Source organism: Juglans microcarpa x Juglans regia, chromosome 8D (assembly GCF_004785595.1).
Source record: "Juglans microcarpa x Juglans regia isolate MS1-56 chromosome 8D, Jm3101_v1.0, whole genome shotgun sequence".
Classification (NCBI taxonomy): domain Eukaryota; kingdom Viridiplantae; phylum Streptophyta; class Magnoliopsida; order Fagales; family Juglandaceae; genus Juglans; species Juglans microcarpa x Juglans regia.
In genome coordinates this window covers 35,253,120-35,277,342 of record NC_054608.1, presented here as the reverse complement: position 1 = coordinate 35,277,342, position 24,223 = coordinate 35,253,120, and the positions used below count along the sequence as shown (strand labels likewise).

At 39.0% G+C, this 24,223-nt stretch overlaps 1 protein-coding gene across 10 annotated transcripts in view; it reads left to right on the top strand.

The window, feature by feature from the left end:
• Positions 1 to 15,747: 15,747 nt before the first annotated feature.
• Positions 15,748 to 24,223, top strand: part of LOC121242501 (dicer-like protein 4) — a 75,685-nt gene continuing 67,209 nt past the window's right edge. For 3 of the 10 annotated variants that reach the window (XM_041140346.1, XM_041140353.1, XM_041140354.1), the window contains exons 1-9: positions 15,907 to 16,190; positions 17,052 to 17,229; positions 18,677 to 18,787; positions 19,327 to 19,467; positions 19,568 to 19,640; positions 21,638 to 21,702; positions 22,285 to 22,428; positions 22,546 to 22,674; positions 24,002 to 24,140. In XM_041140346.1, the coding sequence (XP_040996280.1) occupies positions 15,913 to 16,190; positions 17,052 to 17,229; positions 18,677 to 18,787; positions 19,327 to 19,467; positions 19,568 to 19,640; positions 21,638 to 21,702; positions 22,285 to 22,428; positions 22,546 to 22,674; positions 24,002 to 24,140 (1,258 nt within the window). In that variant the 5' untranslated portion in view covers positions 15,907 to 15,912. The other 7 variants (XM_041140355.1, XM_041140356.1, XM_041140347.1 and 4 more) reach the window with 5 other exon arrangements.

The window sequence follows — 24,223 nt, the reverse complement described above, 5'->3', positions numbered from 1 at the left end:
AGAAGTAAGACAACCATGTAGAAATTTTTTTAAAAATAAATTTATAAATTTATATAATAAGTTAAATTTATTATTTAAAAATAAAAAAATATATGTTTATAAATCATTTGGAAAAAATATGTTTATAAATCATTTGGAAATACTTTCCTCAGCTTCTTAAGATGTTATTTAAGTTAACTGGTGGGGTTTTCCAGTTCTATTGTAAGAAATTATGAATCATCAAATACAATTAAAAGATATCTATATTCCATTTTTCTTTTTTTCTTTTCTTTTCTTTTATTTTTTTTAAGAAAAAAAAAAAAGCAAAATCACAATGGTTTCTAATATTCGTTGAAATGAATTAAGTGCAGGAAATAATTAATGTGGGTATGCATGTTTAGGTTGAATTAAAATCAAAGTGAAGAATATAAGATTTGGAGCATATATTTCTTCTTTTTTAAAAAATAAAAAATAAAAAACGAAAATGATTCCAATAGCTCTAGGTCTTGGACTCACCATTCGATAAAATGGGGTAACCAAAAAAATGAATCCAATAAAATAAGAGTAGTGGTACATCCCGATGGATGTAACTCGAGTACCCACCGAGAAAGGTAGAAAATTTTTTTTTAATCTTTTTTGATTTTTTTATATTCTTAAATATTTCTTTAACCACTAAGTAAAAAAAAAAAAAAAAAAATTGGAACAGAAGTTCGAGACCCACATTCGGTGAGTTTATCATTTTTCATAAAGCAATAGATAAGGTGTAATTTAGCACTCCTCTATAATGTAATTTTTTTTTTTAAATATAAAGAGATTCTTTCAAATACAACTTTTTTTTTATATTTGATTCCTTATTTTGTATTTTGTTACATGAATTATGGAGAGGAAATTATTCATCATTATAAACTTTTTAAATTAATTTCTCTCTTTTATTATTGATTTTTTATTAAAAAATATAATATTTAAATGATATGAAGAAAAAATAGATAAATTGATATATAGTATATTGAAAAAATTAATAAATAAAATTTGATAATATATCTTAAAAGGTAGAAAAAAAAATCCAAAATTTAATTATTTTATTTGATCTATTATTGACATTGGAAGAAGAGAAAGATAGATGCTTGCAAATTATTTATCTTTATTTGATCTATTATTGGTCAAATAATAGATCAAATTAAAAAAATAGAAAAAAACTCCAAAATTCATTTGCTTTAGCTCTAGCTGGGAGGTGTAGGACACTTGTGAGAGAGTGAGAGAACGTAGAGGAGCTGGGTGGCTCGGTTGGGCATGGGGGTGGCTAGGGGAGGTCATCGGTGGGAGGAGGAGCTTCTGGTGGTGGTGCGGTGGCCGTGGGAATGACTGACGGCGACGCTAGGGGGAGAAACCTGTGGGTTTCGTGCGTGGCCTAGGGAGGAGCTATGGGCTCCGGGTCAAGGGGAGAAGGAAGGGGGAGGTCAGGGGAGACCCGTGGCGATGCTCGGTGGAGCTGGAGGTTGACAACGGTGGTGCCCCGACCGTGTGAAGTGAAGAACCCGAGAGGAGAGAGGGCGTCGCGTGGGGGAAGAGGGACTGCCGTGTGGGGCTGGGTTCGGTGGGATGGTGCTCGCCTGCATGAGGGGGAGCTGCCGTGGTGGTCGTTGACAATGCTGGTGCCGCATGGCGGCGCGGGGTTGAGGAAGGTGAATCCGTGAGAGAGGGAAGCTATTTCGGGTGGGCGAGGGGCTGTCGTCTAGGGAGGGAGTACACCTGGGCAGAACGAAAATTTGGGATAGAAGTAGGGGTAAAATGGGAAGAGAAAATGTTAGACGAAAACACTGTTCCTCAAGGATTCGCACTTTATATATAAGTAGATATATAGATATATATATATATATATATATAGTTCATACTTGTAAATAAAATCCCCCTCTATCTTCTTTGTGGGATAGAACAATTATAAGGTAACAACTCGGTAGCCTCTGTAGGCTAATGGACTATGGATGGGGGAAGTTAAACACTAGAAAAAACAATGTAATGCAGCAAGGGAAAGAAGACCCCTAATAGTTGCAACAATGACCGCCATAACATAGAATCAATGATCATTACCAAGCAAAACAGCTTTAGCTCCACATGAGAGGTACCTAGAAAAAGCAAATTATATATACTATATATATATATACATGTTTGTTTTAAAATTCTTCATTTAGCATTGATTTAGGAAGGAAAAATTCCATGATGATTATGAAAATATTCTTTACTGGCTTTATATTGATTGACCTTCAAAATCCAATTTCTACACCAACCACCAAAGCGACTCAATTTCTACATCCAAATGCTTGTTTTAGAAGGTGGGGATGGAGATGCAGCCCTGGCAATTGAGATGGAATGAGACTTGATGGGTGACTGTTTAGTGCACGAAAATTTTTAGATGCAGAATCGAGACCTTCAAAATCTAAATGCTCGTGCTTAATTTCTTTGGTAAATGGGAAATGATGGCATGAAACTCAGTTTTTTTAGGAAACCAAGAGATGATGGGATGCCAATTGTTGAGGAATAATCTCACAATGTATGTGGACAAGGTCTTGGACATATTATAAGGAATGATCAATCATTTCTTGTAGAACCGATTTTATGAGATGAATTAGACTTATGAATTTTTTTCATGGTATTAGAGCCTGTCATAGGACGAATGGAGGTCCACACTACTTATCCCGTGACAAGGACCAAGAAAAATATTGACATGCACGTGAGGGAGAGTGCTGAAGAATAATTCTACATTTTCTGTGGACAATGTGTTAGATATGTTTATAAGGAATGAACAATCATCTCTTGTAAAACTAGTTTTATGAGATGAGTTAGGCCCATGAATTTCTTCACTAACTAATAGCACAGATCAACCATCAATGCCTATAACCATAATCAGCTCAGATCTCTTACCAAATGAAGACTCAACCCTTATGGAAACAACCACACACACAACGGTTATTACATCACCTGTAAGAACTTTTCGATGATCACTTGTATGCGAACCTCCTATCATGCAATGGCTAGTAACCAAAATTAGCCAACTAAGTACTTTCATTGTATCAATAATTATCTTGTATAAACACGATCCTCAAATGGTAGAATGCATCTTGTATTACTGTAATATGCACTATAAATATCAATAAGATGACTCTCGATACTGTCACGGTGACTAAGGATTTTCATCGTACACCTTGCATCCACTTTCTTTACCCCATTAGAAGGCATAAAATCATTGTTTTAATGCATGAAATATAGGATTGAAGATATTTTCTTAGGAACTTTATTACAATGGGTTTTCATGTTATTCAGTCTCTATATTTAATATAACTCTCTTAATTTTTTCTCTTCGTACATTTGAGAAAAAAATGTTGTCTTTTCGTCGGTGCTATTCTTTTGTTAATGGTGGTTGAGACCAGTGTTGTTTAGCTTAGTTTTTCCAGTACTTTATGAGTAGTTGCGTCGTGATGGGGTTGAGTGGGAATATTATTATTGATTAAAAGTGTTTTGAGTTTAAGAAGATTAATGCAAGGTGGTAGAGAATCATTGAGAGCAGTTGTTGTGTTGTGAAACACATATCCATTAACCAAGAATTGTTGGAATGGTTGGCTGCCATGGTGAAGGAAGGTGTAGCATTTGAGGGGTCCTTTATTTTCCTTAGATCGCGAAGATATGGGTCTCAAGTCTTGGTGGTGCAGAGGCAGCGTAACTCTTATGAGAGTTTTTTCTCCTTATCGAAGTTCGGTTAAGAGAAGTGGCATGGCTTACTAGTGATACCAGAAGGGAGGAAGGGTGTAGGTTGGAGGAATTTTGGAGAGATGTTGAAGGAACTTTCTGCAACTTCCTCTATTTTGGGAAGGAATAACAGAGAGAGCCGCCCATGGATGCCTCCTCCATCGCAAGGGCACTGAGCCTTCTCTTCGTACAGAGAGGCCTTGTCTCGAGCTCCAAAACTTGTAGAGAGGACAGGTGATACTTCCTATTTGCTGAACGCGCAACTCTGCGAAGACGATGGTAGGCGTGTGTCAGGGTTGAATTTGGCAACTCTGATGCATGCTTTGGCTGAGATGGAGACGCAAGTGGAACTTTGCAACATAATATGGGTATTCTAAAACGATGCGTTGAGGAGGGGGTGAAGAGGGACTTCGGTTTGGACCAGGGAGAAGGCTCTTGCAGTGGGTTGGGAAATGTAACTGGGTTATAGGCATATAAAATTGGATCAAATGCAGATGAGCTCCATGGGCTAAAGGGTATGGGTGTGGCTTCAGTAGGGCCTCAACCAAAGGCCTGTCTTCAAATGGCCCAGCTGCCTATCATGCAAGCCCAGGCTGTGAAGCCTGTTTGGAGATGTAAGGCTGCAAATGTTGATATCCCATCGTCGTTGCGTGGGCCTTAACCCCCACTGCCGGCGGTGGGTCAGGGGTCGACGTCGATGGTGGTGGATTCGCCAGCAAGGTCTGGGGTGGCAGAGTTGGTGCTGGTAGTGATTAGAGTTGCAAATCTGAACCTGCGTAGTGCCGTGAGTTGCATTTCATTGTCGAAATCTACTTAGAAACAACCAGGTGATCAGGGTCATTGTCGATGGGAGTGGGTTTGCTGGCGAGGTCTGAGGTGTTGTAGTGTGAGCCAGCAGAGTCTAGAGAAACAAACCTGAGCCTGCATAGTGCCGAGAACATCATTTCGGCGCCAGAGTTGGTATAGAAACAGCCATGCGAGGTGGTTGGAGGCTTTGCTGTCTCTTTTGTGTCGTCTGTCACGCTAGACCGTGGTCTCTTGAGTCTAGTGGTGGTTCTGGGGTCTTCGATAGGCTTGCCCTTATTGGAGATGGGTGGTTTTGTTGGGAACTTAATGGGGGATTGCATCAAAGGTGAATCCGAAGCTGGGATGAGGTTCTCTAAAAATTTTTTGGTACCCAGAGGTGAAGCTGAATGTACTAGAGGTTCAGTTCCATTTTTGAACTTGCAATTGGCCTTGTTTGATAAAGATTGTGCTGATGAGGAGGGGGTTGTTCTTACACCCTTGTGTACACTCCCTCCCAGTCCTAAATACAGGAATTGCTCATCAAATTGGATTTTCAAGGAGGTGAAGGAGTTACAAGCTATAATTGGGGTATCTTGCGGGGCTATGAAGAACAATTTAAGCGTCTTCTTGTGGCAATTGAAGCTAGTTGTTCGAAGTCAGCCACAAAGCAGGATAGGAAACTTAAAAGACTAACTTGCTCCGTCAATTATGATGTGAAGGAAGGGAATGGTGGAAGGGATAGATCGAAAGGGAGGAGTAATCTATATTTACATGAAGCCTAAGACCATATCTTGGAATGTGCAGGGGCTTAATGATCGCAATAAACACCTCCGTATCAAATCATTATTGCGGATGTGGAAGGGTGATGTGGTATACTTTCAAGCAACAAAGCTGTGATACATTGATAGAAGAATTGTGCAGAGCCTATAAGGGTGTTTGTATGTGGGTTGGTCTTACTTGGCCACTTTGGGAGCCTTAGGAGGAGTGTTACTCATGTGGGATAAAAGAATGGTTGAGGCGATCGAGGAGTGTATTGGAGATTTCTCGGTGGCGACTCTATTCAGAAACGTTGTTGATGGATGAGAATGGGCATTTGTAGGCACCTATGGTCCTAATGTGGACATGGATAAGAGAAGATTGTGGGAGGAGTTGGTGGGTCTATACTCCATTTGGGATGTGTCGTGGTGTATGTAGGGTGATTTTAACATTACCCGTTTCCTTAGTGAGTGATCGAGGCATTATCGGAATTCTGTGGCCATGGAGGAGTTCTCCGAGTTCATTTTTTATCTGGACCTCATGGATCTTCTCCTGGTAGGGGGTGAGTACACTTGGTCAAATGGTCGGGTTTGGTCAAAATTGGATAGATTCATTGTTTCTGCTTCATGGAAAGCCCACTTTCTGGAGGTTTGTTAGAAACGGCTAGCTCGAGTCAGTTAAGATCATTTTCCTATTACTCTAGATTGTGGGAGTATTCATAGGGGTTGCCAGTCCTTCAAGTTTGAAAACATGTGGCTTACAGCAGATGGATTTGTAGAGATGGTGTATGCCTGGTGGTCATCGTATCAGTTTATAGGCACTCCAAGCTTTACTCTCGCAGGTAAGCTGAAGGCTCTGAAGCAAAGACCTGAAGAAGTGGAATTTGGAAGTTTTTGGTTACAATGACAATCATAAGTCTACTTTTCTAGAGGAATTGCAAGAGTTAGAGGGAAAGTAATTATTGGGTGATACTTCGAAGGAGGTGATATTGAAGAAGGCTACGATTATAGCAAATCTGGAGAGGGTTTTGTTGTCGGAGGAGACTTCATGGTGTCAAAAATCCAGGGCCTTTTGGCTGAAAGAAGGTGATAAGTGTACGAAATACTTTCACAAGGTGTCTAATTCACATCGGCGCAATAACGCTATTGAGTCGCTACATTCAGATACTCAGGTGCTATCTTCTCCTCCTGAACTAGAAAATCATATTGTGTATTATTATGAGACCCTTTTCATAGAATCGACTAGTTGGAAATCGAAACTTGATGTCTTGTCCTTTGAGGCAATTGATTCTCAGAGTGTGAGTGTTTTGGAGAGACCTTTTGATGAAGATGAGATCTACAAGGTTATCTCTGGTATGACTAAAGATAAAGCACGCAGCCCGGATGGGTTTTCAATGGGTATCTTTCAAACTTGTTGGGATATAGTGAAAGGTGATGTCTTGCAAGTCTTTAGTAAATTTTACTCTTTTTAAAAATTTGAAAAAGTCCCTTAATGCGATGTTCATTGCTTTCATTCTCAAGAAGCATGAGGCTTCGATTATTGAGGATTTTTGCTTTATAAGCCTGGTTAGTAGTGTGTACAAGATTATTTCGAAAGTTCTTACTAACCAGTTAAGCCCTGTGCTGGAATATATCATTTTTAAGCCTCAGAACGCTTTCATTCATGGGAGACAAATTCTTGACTCCGTGCTTATTGCAAATGAGTGCTTGGACCATAGATTGAGGGAGGGAGGTTCATGTATTTTTTGCAAGCTTGACATGGAGAAGGCCTATGACCACGTGAACTGGGAATTCCTCTTATACTTGCTTGGGAGGTGTAGGTGTGGCTTTGGTGATAGGTGGATTTCTTGGATGCGTCATTGTATTTCTATCGCCCAGTTCTTAGTTCTAGTTAGCAGTACACCTACTGTTTTTTTTTATAGTTCTTGGGGCTTGCGACAAGGAGATCATCTATCTCCTCTTTTGTTTGTTATAGTTGTGGAGGCTCTTAGCCGGATAGTACAGGCCGCTGCTAGTGGAGGATTTTTATCTGGTTTCCAGGTGGGTAATGGTACTGGTGGTTTTATTATCATCTCGTACATTTTATTTGCAGATGATACTCTACTCTTTTGTGAAGCGGATAGTAGCTAGATCTAAACTCTACGAGCATTGTTACTTTGTTTTAAAGCAGTGTCGAGGCTCAAGATGAATCTTAGTAAATCCGAGATGGTTTCGGTGGGTGCAGTCTCAAATATTCTCAGTTTAGCAAGCCTTCTGGATTGTAAGGTGTCCTCTTTGCCAATGAAATACATGGGCCTTCCATTGGGAGCAACTTTTAAGGCTATAACTATATGGAATGTGGTGGTGAATAAGATAGAGACAAGGTTGGCTGGTTGGAAATTGATATATTTATCGAAAAGGGGGTCGTCTCACTCTTATTAAGAGCATCCTTACTAACCTTCTCACATATTTTTTTTTTCTCTGTTTCCTATGCCTGCAGGGGTGGTGAGCAAAATTGAGAAACTCTTTAAAACGTTCTTATGGGGGGCATGAGGGAGGAGAATAAATTCCATATGGTTAGATGGAAGACAGTTTGTGCTCCAGTTGTGTATGGGAGTTGAGAGTGTGTAACTTGGGAACTTTTAATAAAGTTTTACTGGGGAAATGGCTATGAAGATATTATTTGGAGGGGGGATCATTCTAGAAAGAAATTATCGACGATAGATATGGAGTTGCTTGGGGTAGTTGGTGGTCCAACAAAGTGAGAAGGGGGGTATGGTGTGAGTTTATGGAAGTTTATAAGAGAGGTGGCCTTGTTTTGAAAAACACATTTGGTTTGTAGTCGGAGAGAGTAATTGAATCAGTTTTTGACGGGATGTGTGGTGTGGAGAACATGCATTGGAAATAGCTTTTCTAACTCTCTATCGTATTGCAGCTAATATGGAGGTTTCAATGGTGGATATGCGGCTATTTTCTCATGGCGCTCATAAGTGGAATATATTTTTAAATAGGAATTTTCACGATTGAAAATTATCTAGCGTATCATAGTTTTTTAGCCTACTATACTCCATGGAGATTCTTATGGCACAACGTGATAGATTGAAATGGATGTCTAATAATCACAAGAAATGTACAGTTAAGGCGTACTATAAAATTTTGTCAACACATGATCATACTCTGTTTTCTTAGAAGAATATTAGGAGGTCTCATGTGCCTTCTAAAGTAGCATTTTTTGTATGGAATGCTGCTCTGGAGAAAATCTTGACCACGAACAATCTGAGGAAGAGGGGATGTATCATGATGGATTGGTGTTATATGTGTAAAAAGAATGGAGAATTTGTGGATCAACTTTTACTGCATTGTGAGGTAACAAGCGTGTTGTAGGATGATATCTTTCAAAGGGTTGATATTGCTTGGGTAATGCCTTTGAGGGTAGTGGATTTGTTAGGTTGTTGGAGGAAGATATAAGGTTGTTATCAAGTGGCAGCTGTATGGAAGATGATCCCGTTGTGTATCATGTGGTGTATTTGGTCGGAAAGGAATGTGCGTTACTTTAAAGACAAGTAACATACAATGGTGGAACTGAAGAATTTTTTCCTCCGCGCTTTACTGCTTTGGTTTTCCGCTATTGTACTAAATGGGGACAATGTTCATGATTTCTTGTCGTAATTTATCGCTCTTAGAATATATTTAGGTGTATTCTTCCTGTGTACACAGGTATGCCTACTTCATTCATATCAATAATATTTATCTCTTCCTTATATATATAAAAAAAAAAAACTTTATTACCCATTATCCTACACCACACACTATACATGTTTTAATTTTTAATTTTTAATTTTTAATTTATTTTATTTTTACTAAACTAATTGAGTTCTTCTACTTATCATCCCTATATTACATACTTACTAAGGGAAAAAAAAAAGTAAAAATATAAAAAAAATAACGTGTAATGAGTAGCCCCATTTGGATACAGAAACGGTTTTATCTCATCTCATTTTATCATTACAACTTTCTCAAATTCTTATATAAAATATAATAAGTAATTCAACTTTTTCAAATCCCAAAATAATAATAATATTAAAAAATAATATTTTAACATTATTCAATTTTTAACTTTTATTTAAAACCATCTCATCTCATCTCACTATCCAAACGGAGCTTAAAATTATTATTTTCTTGAAAGTTGTAGCAAGGTATAATGAAGGTTGGTCAATATTGAGTTGGCCAAACTAGAAACTTGTAACTCCTGTCCTTGTGGTGGGTCTTTTTATAAAATATTTTGAGAAAGGACGATGGGAATTACCGTGCGATTTAAAACTTTTTGCTTCTTCCCAGGATGCAAGACTCTACGTTTATAAAATAAAAATGTGCTTTTACAATAAAAGAGGTTTACAGCGAAAACATCATTTTTAATAATAAAAAGGCCTCTCTTACATTTAAATGCTCGTGCCTAGACTTCCGTGCTCTTCCCCATGGGCCGTGTTTGTCCCGACGCGTGCTTCATTTCCTTCCCTGTGGGGGGAGGGACATGCATAAAAACTAAAATGAGTCGAAAACTCGTAAGCATTACTTCATGCAGTTAAAATATAATAACATAGGTTTTCATTTATGCATTCATTATTCGTATATACTATACATACATGCATGCGTGCATACGTGCGTTCGTTTGAAAACTTCGCTGGACGGGGTTTTCCTTTCTTTTCGTAAAACGTTTAACCCGTCAGTGCCTTCATTTCTGCAAGAGTGATGTGCCTTCATTTCTTAAAGTGCATTCGTGCATGCATACATACGTACATACATACATTCTTTCTTTTCACTTTAATAGGCCGGTACACACTGTTACGCCCCGTGTGTTAGGGTTAGCGGCCCTTTGACCTGGATTCCGCCTGTGGCCACAGGTTGGGAATCCCTTTTCATAGGGGGCAACACTGGATGCACTACCAGTACTACTTACCCGGCATTGCAATTTGTCCATTCATTGGTACCCTTTCATTCATTCATGTGGCCGTTACGTATTTTCATACATTTCATGCTTTCATTCATTTGTTCATGCCAGCTCTTCATCATTCATTCATGCCAGCTCTGAAGAGCTGGAGCTTTCATTTAACATGAGAAAATATTTCTTTTCATGAGAAAACATCATTTCGTGAGCATGGGCTTGAACGTCCTCTTTCATGACGTCCACGAGTATCACCTCGCGGCATTCACAAAAGTATCAGTTCGTACCGTCCATAAAACATAAAGCACGGGCTCAAATTTCGTCTTTCGCGGCATTCGTAAGCATCACCTTGAACGTCGATCTTCGCGGCGTCCACGAGCATCACCTCGCGGCGCTCGCGACAGCGTCAGTCCGTAGGATCCGTGAAGGCGTCGGCTCAAGCTCGTCTTTCGTGCATTTACATCAGTTCGTTTTCTTTGAAAATACGTACAATAGATACATCTTATAGTCATCCATTCACATGCATACAATTAATAACTTTGGGTGAGTAAAAAAGGGGCTTTCATGGAAGGGCCGTACGTATATATACGTTTGAAAGTATAACATCTTCTTTCGTAAGCATTTTCTTAAGGATAAAAGCTTTTCCTTTTCTTTCCAAAATTTCTAGAAAACTCCAGAAGGGGCATGAACATAATACTTACTTGGACTCCATACTACTTTAATACCATGCAGTCCATTCATGTGTGTGTCAGCTGGCAACCTACATGCATACATCACCTTAACGTCATTCTCTATCTAATGCATAAACAACTGAACTAGAAATAGAACTACACTATACTTGAAACACTCTCCTTCTATCTCATGCACTTGCGTGCCTTTTACTACGTTAAAACCTTCTGGGACCCATTACGGTCATCGCATCTTCCAACTCAACGTCTTGCCTCGAGTGCTCATTCACTGAAGTGAACCCATGATTCACCTTAGGATTAAGACACTAAGACATTCGTCTTATTCTCCTTATTGAACTCATCTTAATGCATGACTCAGACTAACTAAGTCACACATCCCAATCTTAGACAATACACCCGTCACTACCTCCATACATCTTAGCCCATATTAATCCTCATTCTCATCCATACAAGCCACACAGCTCTTAGCCAACTCTGAGGCTTAAGCATCGTGCAACTATACTGTGGACAGATTACCCATTACATATGGTGAATCCGTCCGACACATATGTCTAACCAAATTACACATGTACCTTACACCGTTTATCACCTAAGATCACATATAACACGTTGATCACCTGCTCGTAAGGATAAGGGTCATATTCCGATACCAACACTCTCTTAACCCGGCTAGCATGACTCTTCATGCTATCCGTCCCTTCTTACAGTTCATCCCAACACTTAACGCGACAAGACTCCGTTCACCATTACGCCTTATGTCACGTCACATAGGTCGAGACTACTCTCAAGCTACACCGTGACCTTGTTACGTCACCTGATATCATGTTACGTCACTTCTACGCCAACTTCTAACTCATCACGAGTACGGTTCCTCATGTACTCACGTCACATCGTGACATCTCGTCACGTTCCCGTTACGCCATTTCTACAATAACTCTTCACCCATCGTAAGCCTGACTGTCAGGAACCACATCACTTCGTGACGTTGCCCAGTCATGCTTCCTCTGCGTACTCTTACACTTATTTTGCTACTACACCCATACTTCTAGCCGTAAGTTAATTACAGTGACACTTGTCACCACAGACTATAGACTACGCCATAACTATTTTCGGGATATTGTTCCACAATTTCGACACTATTCACCACGTTCTACGCCCATCAACTGCACAACCATCCTTATCTTTGCGACACGCCACACGGAGTGTCGCTGTCTCATGAAGTACACTCCACGTATACTCTCTTCACATATGCCACATCACCACTATGGCATACCTGCCTTATGACGCATCACTCTATCACATGGAGTATAACTCCCTTCACATACTCCATTTACATGCACCATGCCACATCACCCTTATGACATACTCGCCATATGGTGCATCAATCCACCATATTTAGTACATTTCACAAGTACTCCTTTCATACCCATCACGCCACATCACCATTATGGCATATCCGCCACATGGTGCATTACTCCACCATATGGAGTACATTCCACATATACTCCTTTCATACACATCACTCCACATCACCATTATGGCATATCCGCCACATGGTGCATTACTCCACCATATGGAGTACATTCCACATATACTCCTTTCATACACATCACTCCACATCACCATTATGGCATATCCGCCACATGGTGCATTACTCCACCATATGGAGTACATTCTACATGTACTTCCTTCATACACATCACTCTACATCACCATTATGACATATCTGCCACATGGTGCATTACTCTACCATATGGAGTACACTTCACGTGTACTCCATTCACACACCACGCCATATAGAATACATTTTACGTGTGTACTCTTCCTAATCCACAATACGCTAGGAGAGTATATTTCTACATACACTCTCTTTATGTCACACTACACCACACACAAAGTACACTCAGTGTGTACTGTTCCCACTCCACACAACGTCACCAATATAGCACATGCCTCACAACTACATTACACGGCACGACCACGCCATAATTACAGTACAAACTCCACAATCATACTTCACTACACAGAATGCCCAACACTTCACAGCGCACTACACAATAAGCCCAACACTTCACATACACGGCACATCACATCACCACACTACACAGATATGTCCAACACTTCACAGCGCACTACATAACGCATCTCAATACTACACAGTCATTCCCCTAATACTAAAAGCACAGTCCACAACCTAGTCCACTAATTAACATCTAACATAATTAAAAGGGATAGAGAGTTATACCATTGACGGGATAACCCGTGCGTTGCCCGTTGACAGTCACGGTCGATGATGTTGGAAGGGTCGTACGTGGCGGCTAACCCACGTACGTTGACTGTTTGGGCGTTTGGATAGCTAAGTGTGGTCTTGGAAGGGCTCGTGAAGGCCTCGTGGTGGTGGCTATGAGGAGCGGTACACAGCGTACCTAACTGTGCACAGTGGCAGTCAGTCACATGCAGTGACTGTCCATCACGTGCAATGATTACCCACCACGTAAAGTGGTGGTTTGGACCTAGGGCTTGGCTAAGGGAAATGTGGTGGATCTCGTGGTGGCGTCGGGGTGGCGTCACGGTGGCTCATGGGGGAGGATCTGGCCGCACAGTGGAGGAAAGGCCGTGGGAGAGTGAGAGAGAGTGTGCGTGCATGGGTGGCAGATCGGGGCCATGGGAGGTTGGGTTGGCTTGGTGATGGCCTGAGGATGCCGGAGAGGGTGGTTACCCGCCGGGGGTGGTGACGCACGGCAGTGGGGGATGCACAACCCGTGCGTGCGTGAGGAGGAGACCCGTGCAGTGGAGAGAGGCTACTGGCCTCGAGTCACATGGAGGAGGAAGGGGAAGGGGAGGAGAGGTCCATGGTGGTGACTGGTGGTCGCGGGAGTCGCGCACGGCGGCACTAGCGACGTCGGTAGCTTGAAGCCGTGCGAAACCCATAAATGGGTTTCGTGCGTGTGTGCGACGGAGGGGGAAGGGGGAGTTCCCGTGACTTAGGGTTCCATGGGAGGGGTTCACTGGTGAGAGGGGAGGCCATTGGTGGCGGTGGTGGCGCCGTTGGGCGGCGCACGGCGGCGGAATGGGCATCATGCCCATTCGGGCATTACACTTCCAAGAGAGAGGAAGAGAGAGCGTGAGAGGCAGGGGCTGCCATGGATGGACTCGCCGGAGGGAGAGGGGTGCGACGGTGTCGGCGGTGAGAGTGGACGGCGCACGACGGTGCCGGGCTAGAGGAAGGAAGCTTCCGGCGGAAGGGGCTGCATACAGCGTACGCCGAAGGAGAGAGGGAGGAGAGAGAGAGAGAGCTGGGGAAAAGTGAGGGAGAAAGAGAGAGGGTCTGGGTATTTAACCCAGTCCTTTCGTTTTGGGGTCCTCAAAATGATCTAATGTTGAGATATTAAAAGACTGATTTGAAAATGCGTAAACGTTAACTTAATTAAAAGCACTCAGAGGAATTAAGGTAAATATTATTTTAAACTAACTTTAGTTTATAAAATAATATTTCTTCATCATTAATAAATGATGAAGTCTTATTTAATATCTTTAAGAGAATAAAACCATTTAATTAATTAAAACTTTCAACATAATTTAAATCTCTTAATATTTCAAATAACGAGAATCATTTTAATAATTAATATTAAAATGATCTCCGACAATTATAATATTTTGGAGTTCTTCAAAATATTATAATTGTCTCATTTAAAAACAAGTTTAACTCAACGATATTGGAAATACCTCATATAAATATTTTCAGTACATTTAAACATTGGGCGTACTTTAAAAGTCACCTAATATCTCGAGAGGCACGTCGTCATAGTTTGGCACACATAACGATGCCTGTAGTCGACAGAAAGAATGGTAGACTATTACATAATTCCGTCATCGAAATTTGCTTACGTCAGAAAGGAGGAGCCTTACGTAAGAAAGAGAGAAGCTTACGTAAGAAGAAAGGAGCAAGGGTTACAAAACTTGTTCGTTAAATCATGACTACTTCAAAACTATTAAGATGGTTTAACCTTTTTAAAAAGCCATATAACCACACAGACAAAAAAATAGATTTAAAACTTCGTCCATATTGAAATCTTATTATTTATAACTAATACAAATGGATGCTTATTGCTTATTGGTGATAAATGGTATCAATATCAAGTATCCCATTCATTCCTAAGCCCTATGTTCAAGTCTTGGAAATCAATAAACTCAGCGAATATCTTTATAGAAAAAAGAATGTAATTTTATGGCCCAATGGATAATAGAGAAAACATATATTTTTTTTAATTATAAAGTTACAAAAGTCTTTTGATATTTTTTGAGAAAAAAAATAATTAAATTTTAGAGATTGATTAACATGAACAAGGACATCCTATTGGTAGGTTTGGCTCTTATCCCATTTATCAAACAATATTTCAGAATAATCCCAATAGAAATTCCACAAAATTATATGTAGTGCAAAAGACTTTCATTAACTAGAGCATAGGCTAAACTTTGTATACTTTCCATTCTTGTAACTTATCTTTTACTTTCGTCAAAGAAAAATTTTATTTATAATTTAATATAGATAATTAGTAAAGTATTTATACCATCTAATTTGATTTTAAAAAAAATTAAAAATTAAAATATTTTTGACTAATACCTCATTTATTTTCACAATTATTCTCATTTATCTCATATAATTTTATCTAATTATTATAAATTTTTTAAATTTTTAAATAAAATAAAATAAAAAATTCAATTTTTTTTAATTTAAAAATAAAAATATTATTAAAAAATATTTTAATAATATTTTATTTAATTTTTAATTTTAATTTTAACTCATTTTTTCTCATGTACGAAGAAAACAACCTAACCCAATGAATACTGTCTTTTGAAAAAAAGGAATAAAGGAGACCCATCAATTTTATACATAGTAGCTTCATGGCTACGATACGAAAGCTAAACTCACAGCACAGGCCCCCACATCACCGTACGGGGAGAACTTTTGTCTTCAGAGACTTGGGATCAGTCGTCGGTTGACGTTGGTGCTCTTCCTCTCTGTATTATTCCTTTCTTAATGTATGTTCTGATTGTACTGTTCTTATCCTTCCAATTACTTTTTCTGTTTTTTCGTCAGACAACGAGTGACCGAAACAAGAATCCGCAGTCAATGCCAGACGGCGAAGTGTCCGGCGGAGCCGATCATCTTATGGCCGGTGCTACGACTTTTTGCGCTACCACCACCTCGCCGCCCGTGGAACGGTCTTTGGGTGTTTCTGGTGTTGATGAAGATGGACAGGAACCACGTTCAAGTGCTCAAGGGACTGGAAAAGACCCCAGAAAGATCGCGAGAAAGTACGTTATTTCAATCTATATAGTTCGTTTCTGATGCGAGTTTGCCTTTTTTGCTAGAAAGTTATTCTTTCTGAAGTAGTATTTCAGTTCTTTTGAATTTGTCTGTGTTGCGTGTCGGTGACTTGTTTGCTCTTTGGTTGATGGGAAAGTCCAGGAGAGCGACTGCTTCGAAAAAGTAAAATGCTTGACTGATGTCTGACTTAAGTTCTTTAGTTTTCAATGTAATACCCCATATGATAAGGTTAATAATTGGTGGTATATGAGATCTCACATTATTTGAGAAAGAGAAATTCTTGCTCTTTATAAGATTCTAATGGAGTTTCAATTATATCATTGATTAATTTTTTTGGAGTATAGAGTATGTGGTTTGGACCTTCTATTAAGGTGTTACAAATGGTATCAGAGCTTATCCCAACCAGAAATGTGGGACTTGAGCCATGCCACCTACAACGGATTGGCCCGACGAGGACACCGAAAATTTAAAGGAGGAGATTGTGATACCCCATATGATAAGGATAAAGATAGGTAGTGTATGAGATCCCACATTGCTTGAGAAGAAGAAGTTCTTGTTTTTTATAAGATTCCAATGTGGCTCCAATTGTATCATTGACTAGTCTTTTTGGAATGTAGGCCATGTAGTTTAGGCCTTCCATGGGGCGTTACATTCAACTTTCTCGAATTTTTTCTTTTTATTGATTTTTTTGGGGAAAATGTAGCATAGCGGAATTAAGCCAATTGTGTTTCTCTGCTGGCTTAATTTACCTTCAGAATTTCTTTCCTTTAGAATAATTGGTTGCATGTTTTCCTAGAATATAGGAGGAGGTTGATGTGGGGTTTGATTGATACATTTGTTTTCTAAAGGTACCAGTTGGAGCTATGCAAGAAAGCTTTGGAGGAGAACATAATTGTTTATTTGGGGACAGGTTATGGGAAGACCCACATTGCTGTGCTGCTTATATACGAACTTGGTCACTTAATAAGGAATCCCCAGAAGAATGTATGTATTTTTCTCGCTCCAACAGTGGCTTTGGTTCAGCAGGTGAGCTGCTATTTATCAGTTTGGTTTTCATATTAGTTGTTTAGTTTGGGAAACTTAAGTATTAGAGAAAATTTGTAGCTTATATGGTTAGTACATTGCTCCACAAAAGTGGAGGGGTGTGTTGCTCCTTGGCTTGGCTGAGGTGAACATGTTTGCTGTGAAAAGGGGCTGGACTGTTGATGTTTAGTGCCCCGTTCATGCAGTTTTCTATCATGAATGTAGTGGTCATGGGAGCTGTAACTCCCTAATAGAAGGCCCAAACCACATGGCCTATACTCCAAAATGATTAGTCAATTATACAATTGGAGCCTAATTGGAGTATTATAAAGAGCAAGAACTTTTCTTTCCTAAGCAATGTGGGATCCTATACACCACCTACTCTTATCCTTATCATATGGAGTATTACAATCTACCTCCCATAAAGTCCCGACGTCCTCGTCGGGCCAGTCCATCATAGGTGACACTACTCAAATCCCACATTTTTAGTTGAGACAGGCTCTGATACCATTTGTAACGCTCCAATAGAAGGGCCAAGCCACATGACATATACTTCAAAAAGACTAGTCAATGATACAATTGGAGCCTCATTGAAACATTATAAAGAGCAAGAACTTCTCATTCTCAAGTAATGTGAGATTCTATACACAACCTACCTTTATCATATGGAGTATCACAATCTAGCCCCCTTAAAGTCCTGACGTCCTCGTCGGGTCAGTCCATCATAAGGTGACATGGCTCAAATCCCACATTTCTGGTTGAGACCGGCTCTTATATCATTTGTAACGCCCCAATAAAAGGCCCAAACCACATGGCCTATACTTCAAAATGACTAGTCAATGATACAATTGAAGCTCCATTGGAACATTATAAAGAGCAAAAACTTCTCATTCCCAAGCAATGTGGGATCCCATACACCACCTACCCTTATCCTTATTATATGGGATATTACAGAAGGTCTCTCTGTTTCTGTGTGCTATCTTCATCTTGCAAGGGATCTTGGAATTTAATAAATAGAGTTATGATTATCATCACCTTTTAGTGACATATCAACCATATTTTGCTAACACGTGTTTGCCATTTTCTTGGTTAAATCTTATAATGATTTGTGTACTTGTTTGTTTGTCATATTTGCTGTATGGACTTTTCTATTGTTTTAATTCTCCATGTACAAGTTTTAAATTCTAGTTGGTTAAATCCTATGTACTTAGCCATGCCTATTATTATGAATAAATCTACTTGATTACCTATCAGAAAATTCTCCATGTGCATAAATTTTATTACAAGGTTGTTATTTTGATTAATTCAGCTGCTGTATGCGGCATGATTGTGTTCATTCAAGACATCTTCTGATTTGCTAGTATTTGATAACTTATTTGTAATTTTAATTTAAAATAGCCATCTTTCCATTCTATTGTCATATGGTTTTCAATCAACATTTCTGTCACAGCAAGCCAGGGTCATAGAGGACTCTATTGATTTCAAGGTCGGGATCTATGGTGGGAGCTCTAAGCGTCTGAAAAGCCATGACGACTGGAAAAAAGAGATTGAAGAGTATGAGGTATAAACTTTGATACTTATATACATTCTATATGTGGACGTGTTCATCTTTCTAAAAACTGTGAATTTATTTTTTCATGTCTCCAATAATGTCTTGTATACTCCCAATATACTTGGTCTATGCCTAATTACTTGGTTTAATAAAATTTCTTTTTACCTATATAAAAAAAATGTCACTAATAATCCGGATATCATCATTCTTTCATAGCAACTGTGATAGATCTATATATGACAAGTGAGGGCATATAAATAAAATTGGGGTAACATCCTCTTCCTTGAACTGAAGTCAACACCTTTTAGTTGATTTAAAGGATTGAAATTTATTCCACCTTGCTGAGATTTTCTTAAAGATCTGCATTAATTCTGCTCCGCACCCCTCCCCCCCACCCCTATTTTAATAAGAATATATTCCATTAACCGTTTTATATTTCTTTGAGCCTTTTGAGAAACAAATTTTATTTCTTTCTGCCACGAGATGTTCCCATACCTGCTTCATCTTCCTTGAAGTGTTTCTGTTTTTCTGCTGTTTGTTTTGTGCAGATTCTTGTTATGACGCCTCAAATACTTCTGCGTAACTTATACCACTGCTTTATCAGGATGGAGTTAATTGCACTCCTGATATTTGACGAGTGTCATCATGCTCAAATCAAAACAAACCATCCTTATGCAAAAATCATGAAAGTAAAGGGCTCTTGGTTGCACTTATTACTAACATGCGTTGCTTTTTCCCACATTCATCTTTACTGTCAGTAGTTTTATATAGATTGTATTCATTTTGTAGCTCTTCTACAAAACCAATGTTGGAAAAAATCCCCGTATTTTTGGCATGACTGCATCTCCAGTTGTGGGAAAAGGTAATGTAATCTTATGCTTTTGTCTTAAATACTTAGCACTAACCTTGATGAGATTGTCTGAGTGTGTCAGTTCTTCCATCATGTCGATATACAATTTATGTGGTTTGTACCATTGTTATATGGTGTTTGACTTGGATAAGAATTTTCAAGATTTCTTGGACTAGTAATTTTGTCATTTCTAAGTTAAATGGGCCTATATTCATATGCTTGTTATTGGTAATTCAGATTTTTATTCATACAAAACTCCCAACATCCAAACATCACCTTAGTCTAATAGTCTCTAATAGTTTTTCAAGATTTTGATTTTAAAGTTTATTCTGATAGGCTTATTAAGCTAGACTCTTGGTAGCTATAAATGGACAAAATTAAACATTATATTAGATCGAACGTGTGAGCTAGACTTTGCTTTCAAGGGGATTTTGTCAGAAACGCGAGATTGATTTTGCTTTGACTGGAATTTGAAGGGAGGTGGGCTAGTGGTGGGTGGGAGCAAGGTTGTGGGAGGATTCCCCCTGTTGTGTAGCCAGTTGTCTCCTTAGTCCAAAAGAAGAAAAGAAAACAAAATTTGGCCAAGTAGATTTTCTTTGAATTTCTAAATAGAGATTTAGTTGGGCACGTACTACGAGAAAAGTACTATACTATCTCGATTCCTCTTTTATACAACCTATATTATGGATCGCTACCTTGCTTGCTCGTGATGGTTCTTGACATGCTTTTCTACTTGGGTAGTCCACGTCTAGGATATCAATAACTTATCTCCCAGAAAATGCTAAACATTAGCTGGTTTTATTTTTCACACCATACACCGGTCTAACTTTTCTAACTCACGGTTCAGTTTGAAACAAAAACCCACCCACCTCTTGCCTCCCCTGTCCCCCCAAGCCACCCAACTCTAGAAAGTGGAAAGACTAAGCAAAGAACTCCCCGCTCCCCCCACCCCCCATCTGAGATACAAATAATCAATCTTTTCCCAATTTCTTACATTTCGTCGTCAACCAAACACCACCCCACAAACCCATGAATCTGCTAAAGTGAAAGAAAATAATACAGACACTATATCTCCAAGGAAGCAAAGGAGTAATGCTAGATACAATTATGGGTTGTGCAAGCACCGTGTACTCCTTTTGAAAAGGAGTAGGGTCCACCATTAACAAATTAATTTTTTTTATTTTTTTATTTTTTTTTAATTTTTTAATTTTACTTATAACCAAAAAAAAAAAAACAAATTTTCACGTGAGTCCCATATTTACTTACTTTTTTCAAAAGGAGTGCATGGCGCTTGCACACTTAATGACTGCAAATATCATTTTTCAAAAAGAAATACTTGCAGTGAAGCAATGAGAAATGTCTGTCGATCTCTGTTTTTCTCTCCACCATAAATGCACCAAAACTTTGGTGGGTGGAAAAGGGGGTGAAAGGGTCTCTGAGTTGCTGGGTTGCTTAAAAAAAATTTAAATGTTTCTAGGTTGCTTACTAGCGCTTTCCAGTGGCTTAGGCTTGCTAAAGGATGGCCATTAGTCGGCTTTTTTGGAGCTTAGCCTTGGATAGTACTAGAAAGGGGCCACCCCCTCTCCAAACCTCTCTCTGAGTCCTTCATTCCACCCTCATATTGTAGAGTGAAGGTTGTCGCGCATAGTTCAAGCATTAAATGGAGGAAAAACTCTAAATGGAAGCCGGTGAAGGGCGGCGGGGGTTGAAAAGGGATTATGGAGGGTGACAGGGAGATTTGGGGAGAAGATGCAGTGGGATGCATGCATTTAACTTTGAAAAAAAAATTACATGCTCGGGGAAGATAAGGGGGAGGCGGGGGAAGGGGGATATTTGTGTCTCGAAGCAAAGGATTTGAGATGTAAGTCACCCGTGTTGTGGTTTTGATTAAAAAAAAAAAAAGAAATTCCATGCTGGCAGGGGTGTGCGGTGTAAGGACTCTGACTAGAATTACTCTATCTCTCATTTCGTTATACATTATTCTTCACATTCATTTGCTATTCTTTCAGGTGCTTCCGATCAAGCAAATTTACCAAAAAGCATCAATAGCCTTGAAAACTTACTCGATGCAAAGGTGGGATGTTGAAACTGTAAATTTGAGCTATAATATGGGTTGATGCAGTTCTTAACTTCCTTTTTTGATGTTTCATAGTTTAAATAACAATGTAAACTAGATCACTACGGGTGTTATAAATTTTACAAGAGCTTGGGCCCCTTGAATAGTCTTTGTACCCTATAAAGAGCTTTTTTTCATATGAAATTGTCTTCATTGTGTTAATATACATAACCGTTGCTATGGTCCTAGCCATGGTGGGATGTACCAATCCTACCAATGCTATGGTCCTAGCCATGATCTAGGGAAACAGCACAAAGCACTTCTTGGTCTGGCCAGGGCTTTCAAAATCCAAGCTCTGATAAACCTTAGGAAGGCTGTCTCCTATCTTCATATGACTGAATCCAAGGAGACGTCACAAGGCTGTTCTTGTGTTTATGGATGGCCCTAGGTATATTTGATATGCACTCATATTTGACCTACATATGTCTCTGCCTTGAATGTGACAGATTATGTATTATTGGATCTTTAAACTAAAGTTTGCCTTCTGCTCTGATGCTACAAAGTCTGTTTGATCAAAGTTCACTTCATTTTATTTTGCAGGTTTACTCCGTTGAAGATAAGGGAGAATTGGATAATTTTGTAGCGTCTCCTATAGTTAGAGTATATTATTATGGTTCCATTACAAATGAGGTATCCAGCTCCCATTTGACATACTGTAGTAAACTTGAGGAGATGAAACGTCAGGTATATATTGTTGTGACATTTATCTTGGTCCTAACTTGTTTTCCTTCAACTACTTTTCACTTGTTGCTACTTATAAAAAGAAATTCACTTCCCGCTATCTATCTGTGATAAGAGCAGTGCATAACAACACTTAGTATGAAGATAAATGATCATCAAAAGCTACGGAACTCAAAGAAGCTACTAACAAGAATGCAGGATAATATGTTATTCTGTTTGGAAAACCTTGGCCTTTGGGGAGCATTACAAGTAAGCTCTTGTAGCATCTGAACAATATTCTTGATTCTTAAAACTCTCTCTCTCTCTCTCTCTCTCTGCTGTTTTCCTTAAGAAACACTTACGTATTTAGTGGATAAATTGCTCTAGTTTTGTTTTCTGTATCTTTTTGGTTAGTGTTGGGCAAGCTTGTTTGGTTCCTGTTTCTGTATATATCAGATAATGTTTGCACAATTATATTCAAAAGAAACCCATGTGAATTTCTGCAACAAGAATCTGCATCTTAATGGAGTTCTTGAATGTATGCTTGTAAGCATGTGCGCACACACACGGAGTACTTTAGTGGAGAAAGAGGAATAGGTGTCTAAGAGATATCTCAGAGAGTGATGAGATGGTTGGAAAGTTTACTGGAGATTCTGTGTCTCTCTTATAATTTGTTTAAAATTGTTAAATGTATACCTACATAGGCATATGTTAATTATACAATGCAGCTACATATCAGAGACTTTGAGAATGTAGAAGCCTGGTGAACCTGTTGCTTCTCGTTCAAAATATAAGGGCAAACTTTTTTCTCTCTGATATTTTGAGCTCTAGTGTTTCAACCTGTGTCAATTATGGAATGCCCCATTTTTGGGTGGCTTTTTTTGCTGGGTTTCAATTTATAAAATTCTAGATTTAGTTTTAGACGTGCAATTTTATTAAAATTTGGATGTCACAGAAACAAAACTTTTTTGGAATGTCTAGCTTAAAATGCTATCATGGAAACACTACGATGTTAAGTGGATGACAATGGTGAGACGTTGCATATAATGGTTCTGGGGATGTGGCTGGTCTAGTAATGCTAAAGCATATTGTTGATCTTCCAGGATTCTTTGGTATGTTAAATGATTTTTGTCTTTGAAACCCTTTGGATAGACTATCATGATATATGCATTAAATGCACTTTTAGGAGAGGCAGGCCTGTGACGAAGCAGTGGACTCCTTGTCTAATTTGGTATATAGCTAAAGATGATATAACACAGTAATCTTTGATCATATGGCAAGATAGGCTATCTGTCTTACTAATAAAGGTCCGGCTGTTGGTTTTTTTTTTTTTTTTTTTTTTTTTTTTTGTGTTAGTGCGCTATTAAGATACACACAGACAGAGTCTAGAAACTCTTCCTTTATATAGCTAGGGTGAGTTAAACTACTTAAAATTGGAGTCCAAGGGAAAGTAGAAACACTTCTTAATGTTTCAGTCTCATGTGTCTTGTTTGTGTTTATCTCCATTTCATTTGCTGTCATTCGTGTGTCCTTCAATCGGAGTTTGCTGGCATGCTATAATTCACCTTTTCTCGGTTCTTTGTTCCCCCCTTTCAAGGCTAGCCGTATTCTTTTGACTGGTGATCACTCTGAGCGGAATGAATTAATCGAGGTGGAAGGAAATTTCAATGATGATTCTGCATGTGATAGATATCTAGCTCATGCTGCTGAAGTCTTTGCTTCTGAATGTATGAAAGGTATTATAATGTGTTTTAGAATTCTTTTTCGTTGCAGCCTGTAATGTCATCTCGGCCTTGTCTGTATTCAAATGATCATAATT